This window comes from Prunus dulcis, chromosome 8 (assembly GCF_902201215.1).
Source record: "Prunus dulcis chromosome 8, ALMONDv2, whole genome shotgun sequence".
NCBI classification, from domain to species: domain Eukaryota; kingdom Viridiplantae; phylum Streptophyta; class Magnoliopsida; order Rosales; family Rosaceae; genus Prunus; species Prunus dulcis.
This window is the reverse complement of record NC_047657.1, coordinates 5,507,661-5,515,471: the sequence shown is the minus strand read 5'-3', so window position 1 is coordinate 5,515,471 and position 7,811 is coordinate 5,507,661. Positions and strand designations below refer to the sequence as shown.

The window sequence follows — 7,811 nt, the reverse complement described above, 5'->3', positions numbered from 1 at the left end:
CTACGGAGCCGATATGGCTTTTCTCTTTTGCTGGTAAAACCACGGCCTAGAAATTCCAAGTTGATTTGGGCAAATACTATGATGGAATGGAAAGGATGATATGGCACCACGGATTAATCTCAAATAGCACGTAGTATTCAGTTCCATGGATATGCAACCAAGCAACAATATTTTTCCAGATTTGAAGGGCCCCGATTTTGGTTGAATTTAAATCACAGAGCCCAAGAGCCCTAAGGCCCAAGGCTAACCATTTGATTAATTAAAATATATATATATATATATATATATATTAACCATTGAACACATAATTCTCACATATTATTAAATAAAAATGATATATACTATAAAAAAGAAATAGTATAGCCGCCCGGCTATATTCAGTCTCCCCTTAATTGCTTTTAAAGATAGTATAGCCGTGCGGCTGTACGTAAAGAAAAAAAAAAATCAGTGCTACTCGTTTGACACGTGGTGCATAAGCGCTGGGCGGGTCTGTATGCATACATATATAGTATAGCCACCCGGCTATACTAGATTCTTTTTGAAATTTTTTAAGAAATAGTATAGCCATGGCTTTACTCATTATCCTACTTCTCTTTTTTTTTTTTTCAAAAATAGTATAGCCGGCCGGCTTTACTCATTTGACACGTGGCACCTAGGCCATGGGCGCGTCCCTTATATATATATATATATATATATATATATATGAATAGTATAGCCGTGCGGCTATACTGTTTTAAATGAAAATTTAATCTGGGAAATTTTTTGAATATATAATTAGTTTCTTATCTTTTGTTTTTTGGCCTACTACTTTAATTTAATATATGTAATTAAGTAATATGTTAGCCTTTTTTAATTACTTTAATTACTAATATATATTTTAAACAACACAAAGAATAATAAAATAAATATGGCGTTTGCTCCACTAGGATACAACTTTCTAAATCAAAGTCCTAGCACTAGGGCTTTCATTTCTAGTGAAATTTTTGGGTTTATCTATGTGGCTATACAAGAATGATGATATGAATGTTCTTTGCGAATTTATAGGACAAACTCAAAACATTATTTAAAAATAATTCAAATAATTAAATAACTAATCGGGTTTAATTTAAATCACAGAGCCCAAAAGCCCCAGGGCTGAAGGCCAATCTTTTGATTAATTAAATATATATTAATTAAAAGAGATCCATTATTAGTAGATTCCATGACTTAAGTAGGTCAATAGGCTTAAGATGATAAAATTAAATTAAATTAAAAGAGATGATGTGAGACATATGGCACATCAGTTGGTATGTAAAAGTTGATACACAAGTTGGTGCCTATAGTATTATTGATATTTAAAATTTAAATGTTCAAATAATTCCTATATTGTTACGTACCGATCAATTTAGTCTCGTGTTGTAAATATGGCAAACGTTCTAATTCCGTTTAAACTTAAATATGGTAGAATTGGAAAAGCCCTCCTTGATTGTTGCTGGCTTGACAGAGTCATACAATCATAATTTTTGTGATATCTGCTACATTCCACAAATATAAAACAAAATATTAAAGACACAAACTAAATATTTCCACGACTAACTAGACTCTTGACTAACCAAAAAAAAGAAAAAAAAAAGAAGCATAATTAAATTAAAATATGAAACCAGACAGGCAGGCACAATTCTTATTTCTTGGATCTTAAAATACCCTAGGCACAACAAGGAGTCCAAACTTGCATTGTTCCACCTAATCAATTCAACGTCTCCACCACCTTTGATTTATGTGAACATGTCTTCGATGAATACCAATTCTTTCCTCCAACTGAGGGAATATCTTGAGAAGGATACTGGACATAGCTCTGTAATACCACTTACTCCATCTCTTGCACAGCACGAGTGATCCAATGGCAACTCCAAAGCCAAATGTAAATCCAACTTCGACACTGATAAGATCCCAATTAACCTCATGATGATGTCCAGAATTTAGAGGCCTTCTATTCACTGTTGGTGGTGGTGACAATCCTGCTTTGTTATCCATCGTCAAAGGAGGCCCCCATAGTCCTTTGTTACCTGTAAAGGAGACGTTTGGAAATGTTGAAAACTGAGTACTGGTTGGGATCCTGCCGACCAGTTGATTATCTGAGAGATTCAAGAACGAAAGGAAATTAAGTTTTCCCAACTGTGGTGGAATGTGCCCGCTCAGCTTGTTCTGTGACAGGTCCAAGCACTCGAGTGAGCTCATGTTACCAAATGAGGACGGGATTTCACCTGTGAAAGCATTTCTGGACAAGTTAAAGACATGTAGTAATTTGAATTCTCCTATTTCCTTGGGTATTGGTCCACTGAAATTGTTGCATGAGAAGTCAATCAAGGTGAAGATAGATAGAATCTTTACCAGATTCATCTCTGAACCTTTGTTGGTAACTGTTATACTTATACCATACTCAAAGCCAAAAGAAACCCCCTCAGGATTTCTTCTATAAAGGTTTCTGTTCGTTGGAACATCATTAATAAATGTCACTGTATGCTCGTGGGCTTTAAATGTCAATGGAGTACCATCTTCGGTAACCATCATTTTCTGCCATGTTCTCCAAAGTATTCCCTGTATTTCACCACGGAAATTATTGTGAGCTAGGTCTATGATTTGAAGCCTTGGCCAGGTGCCATTGGTGTTGAGACATTCAATGCCTCCATAAAAGTCGTTGGACCGCAAAACAAGGACACGCAAGGTGGAAATGCTCTTCAACAAGCATGGGAAGCTATCTCTTATATTATTGTTTCCCATGTTTAAAACCTTCAACTTAGTGCATTTAGCTAGAGATTTTGGAACCTGGCCACCAAATCGATTTCTATCGATCTCTAGAATTTCCAATGAACCATCTTTAGAAACTTCAACATTGGAAATAGTTCCAGTGAGGTTGTTTCTAGCTAAGTTAAGTACACTAATATCGCGCATTGCAGTCAAGCATCGGGGAATCATGCCACTGAGAGAATTATTAGACATATCAAGAATCTGAATATTTGGGGCATTGCATATTGATGCTGGAATGAGCCCATGCAAGTTATTGCTCGAAAGAGAGAAGAACAGTGTGTTTGTGAGGAAATCACCAATATTTGATGGTATAGAGCTGAAATTATTTCTCGAGTAATCCAGATACTTGGCAAATGGTAGGAAAGTGGGGATTTGTCCCTGAAGTTGATTTGAATGAAGGTCTACAATTTTCACCATAGAATTAGATAAAGGAGGTTCCAGAGTAACCAAGGAGTTACAAGAAAGATTTAGGGAATCAAGTTGATTGGAACTCCAAATCCAATGAGGTATCTTGCCCTGGATATGGTTTTCTGAAAGGTTCAAACTGGATAATGTGGATTGATTTCTCAAGAAATATGGGATTGTTGTCAAATTGTTAGCAGCCAAATTCAATGAAACAATTTGAGGAAACGAGGAATATGAGGAATCAGTACCATTGTATAAACCCAGCAAACTATTGTTTGAAAGGTCGATGTTCGTAAGATATTTCAGCTGTTGAGGGCCATTGAACGGAAAGGCATTGAAATTGTTGGAAGAAAGACCAAGTGATTGAAGGCCTCCAAAATTCAATATAGACACCGATATTTGTCCTTCCAAATTGTTGAAGCTTAAATCAAGGACATCTAAATTGGAAGAGACATTAGAAAATGCAAGTTCACCAGAGAATTGATTGTAGGAAAGGTTTATAATTGACAATAAGGGAAGAGAAAAGAGCGACGACGGGATTGATCCAGTGAAATTGCATTTGAAAAGATCTATCCTTAACAACATTTTGAGGTTGCCAATTGATTCAGGCAGTGACCCTGAAAAGTTTGTCTCGCGTAGAATCAACCACTGAAGAGATTCATTATTCTTGGGAAATTCTGGCAAGGAACCACCAAGTTTAAAATTACCCGAAAGGTCAATAATTTGTAGAGTAGGTACCTGAAAGATCTCTTTGGGAAATGTTCCATTCAACTGACAACCACTGAGACTCAAGGAAGTCAACTTTGAAAAATTGGCAAAGAATCCTGGAATTGGACCGGAGATGTTGTTTGAGCTCAAGTCCAACTGCTTCAGGTTTGAAAAGTTGGCAAAGGATCCTGGAATTGGACCGGAGATGTTGTTTAAGCTCAAGTCCAACTGCTTCAGGTTTGAAAAGTTGGCAAAGGATCCTGGAATTAGACCGGAGATGTGGTTCCCACTCAAGTCCAACTCCCTCAGGTTTGGGAAGTTGGCGAAGGATCCTGGAATTAGAACGGAGATGTGGTTCCATCTCAAGTCCAACTCCCTCAGGTTTGGAAAGTTGGCAAAGGATCCTGGAATTGGACCGGAGATGTTGTTTGAGCTCAAGTCCAACTGCTTCAGGTTTGAAAAGTTGGCAAAGGATCCTGGAATTGGACCGGAGATGTTGTTTAAGCTCAAGTCCAACTGCTTCAGGTTTGAAAAGTTGGCAAAGAATCCTGGAATTAGACCGGAGATGTGGTTCCCACTCAAGTCCAACTCCCTCAGGTTTGGGAAGTTGGCGAAGGATCCTGGAATTAGACCGGAGATGTGGTTCCATCCCAAGTCCAACTCCCTCAAGTTTGGAAAGTTTGCAAAGGATCCTGGAGTTAGACCGGAGATGTTGTTAAAGCTCAAGTCCAACTTCCTCAGGTTTGAAAAGTTGGCAAAGGATCCTGGAATTAGACCGGAGATGTGGTTCCAACTCAAGTTCAACTCCCTCAGGTTTGGAAAGTTGGCGAAGGATCCTGGAATTGGACCGGAGATAGTTTCTTGGCTAAGGTCAAGACCAACTACGTGCCCATTGCTAGTGCAAGTAACACCACCCCAAGAACAACAGGCGGTGCTTGAATTCCAAGACACGAGCCGGGAAGGTAGAACAAATTGAAGGCTTTTCTTCAAATAGAGCAACGATTGTTGCTGGTCTTTAATACACTGGTTGTGAACTGCAGGGAGGAGGATATTGAAGCAGAGGAGGAACAAGTAATGCAGCAAACTTTTCATTTTGGAAAAACCTTTTACTTTGAGAGAGTTTTGATGAGAAACTCAAGGTTGTGCTGTCCTTAATATATACATATCATCATATGTAATTATATGTATGGTAGAACAGAATTGGAAAAGGACACCACGTAGCTTTGATGAGATTAAATCTTTGTCGTCGCTGACAGCTTGACGAGGAAAGTGAGATAGAACAAAAATAAAGATGTCCTGCAAAAAGGCCTTGAGCTCAAACTCAAGTTGAAAGTGAGATTCATGGTTGGCTTAAAGTTCTTTCTTTTCTTTTCTTTTTTGAATTAAATATATCATACAAATCATACAAATGGAATAGTGAGGAATCCTATCTTTCATGATTATCATATATATTTTATCTTAAAAAAGCAAGTTTTAAACCTCAATCTTACGATTATGTCAATTTTATCATTATAAAGTCAATTAAATTGTTTTTCAATTCCGTCTAAAATACAGAACTCAAACTGTTAAAACTACAAGAACCAAGGTGAAAAATTCCTTATAAAAGAAAACCATTAGTTCCTAACCCTACTATAACTAGCACATTAGTTTGAATTCTTTATATTTTTCATTCCGTTGCCGCTTGCTAAAATTATGTGTTTTTTTTTTTCTTTTGTTTTTGTGAAATGAGTCAGTGTATATTAGAAATTGGATTTAGCAGGCTTCATTGGTTTTTATTGTTCAACGAGACTAATTATACTCAACCATATCTCAATTTCTCAAATAATTCTTACTAAACTTATTATGTGTAATATTTAAGCGTTTATCCATGGTAAATAGAAAAATTAAAAATAACATATTAATTGTAGGTCTGGTTGCTCCCAAAAAAATGAGCGGGTGTAATACGCCGGATTTTAATCCATAAATTTTCAGTGCATTTAATTCCAAATTAAACTCAATTAAACTCAAATTTTTAAATATTTAACAACCAAAAGAAGCAAACTCTACACTTTTTTTTATATTTTTTTATGCAAGGGAATACTAATATGTCGGATTGAGAGACTATGAACATTGTGGAAATTGTGATGTGAATGTGATGTTGCTTTATGGATTGACTTGTTGACATTAAAGTCTTTCCTTATCTTGTGTAATGGACCCGGCTACAGTCTACACGGTTTCTTAACTACTTGAATTTTGGATGAGTGTTGACTCGGCCAAGATCAATAGTCATAGCTCGTGGCCCAATCGAAGAAAGTAGATACTTTTAGTGGTCTAGGATTCCCATTATATCTTCTGCACGTATATGTTCATGTTGATTTCTGGGTTGGAAGGGGAATTATTAATATTGGATTGGACGTTTTGTCCGACCTCAAACACGAAGATGCTGAGGAAATTTTGAACCAAAGAGCTCCATAATCTTGGATTTAAGTTCACATAATGCTCATTATATTATATAATTGTTGTGAGAATTTGTCTCACATTGAAAAGCTAAGAGACCAAGTCTGGGTTTATAAGGAGTTAGACTACTCTCCCATTACCAATTGGTTTTGAGGTGAAACCTCAACTTCCTTCCATTACAACCTCTTTTTTTTTTTATAATTTTTTTCTAACTTCCTTCAATTAACTAATTACTATCAAAAGAAAAAAAAATTGAAAAACCAAGTTAAGGACTTGTTAATGGTAATCATATTCATTCTCATATGACGCATAATCTATAAATTGAGAGTTTCATTTTCCAAAAAATTAACGTAATGATCTCCTTAGTGGTGCGGATAATCCTTTAAAATTTAGTTAGAAAATTTGCACATTATTAAATAATACAAGTAAACTTCATCCTTTTTTTTTTTTTTTTTTTTTGGGTCAAAGCAAGTAAACTTCATCTATTATACACACATCTTGCACATATATTAAATAAAAATTCCTACACTTTAAAATTTTGAATAATTAATATTGAAATACTCTATATTACTTTTTTTGTTAGATAATATGTGTAAACATTTTATTCGTATTTTTTCTGTGTGGTATTTTATTAATTATACTTTTGAAATATGGAAATAAATGCACATATAGATTTATACTAAAATCCACGTGATTGAGAGCCAGTGCTAACAATTTGGATTTTAATGCTTGTCAAAATATTTTATAGAGTTGCATCTGTTGCACTCGGTTGTAACCATGATTTTATTGCGGTGCTTTATGTATTGACTTGTTGACTTTGAAGTCTTGCCTTATCTGTCAAGTGGGCTCGGCTACGGTTTATATGCCGGTTTCCTACTTCGATTTTGTGGTGAGTATTGACTTGATCCATTTCGTGAAGAAAAAAAAAAAAAGTATTGACTTGGTCTCCAGTGGAAGAAAGCAGATGATTTCTCTGGCCTCTGCTTTTGTATATTCATGTTGATTTATGGGTTGGAGGAGGAATCCTCTATAATCTTGGATTGGACGTGAAGATATATGCTGAGGAAATTTCGAACCAAAGAGCTCCGTAATCTTGGATTCAAGTTCATATTATGTAAGAACCTTGCATGTCGTTTAGCTTTACCCACCAACCCACTTTCAGTCTTTTATCATCCCCACTTAAAATTAATATTGAAATACTATTGCTTCTTTTTTTTGTCAGATAATATGCGTCCACATTGTATTCTTATTTTTTGATTTCTTGGTTGGAAAGCAGATGATTTCACGTACAAATGAAGAAAATGCACTTTAGACCAGTGTCCAAAATAATCAAATCTCGTCTAAACAACTCCAAAATTGTGTCGTACGACGTCAAATCAGGACTAATGACACCCATTGTCCAAAAAGTCACTATTTGGGTCTCACCCACACGTCCAACCGACACTCTAAAAATCTATCTCAGGCCCACAACCTCA

At 35.8% G+C, this 7,811-nt stretch overlaps 1 protein-coding gene across 1 annotated transcript; it reads right to left on the bottom strand.

Moving 5' to 3' along the window:
- Positions 1-1,731: 1,731 nt before the first annotated feature.
- On the bottom strand, positions 1,732-4,992 carry LOC117638323 (receptor-like protein 33). The gene has a single exon (XM_034373457.1). It carries the CDS (start codon positions 4,990-4,992, stop codon positions 1,732-1,734), a length of 3,261 nt encoding a protein of 1,086 aa, XP_034229348.1.
- Between the last annotated feature and the right edge of the window lie 2,819 nt (positions 4,993-7,811).

Excerpts from the sequence above, each read along its gene's own strand:
- LOC117638323 (XM_034373457.1), bottom strand. The coding sequence starts at position 4,992 with ATGAAAAGTTTGCTGCATTACTTGTTCCTCCTCTGCTTCAATATCCTC.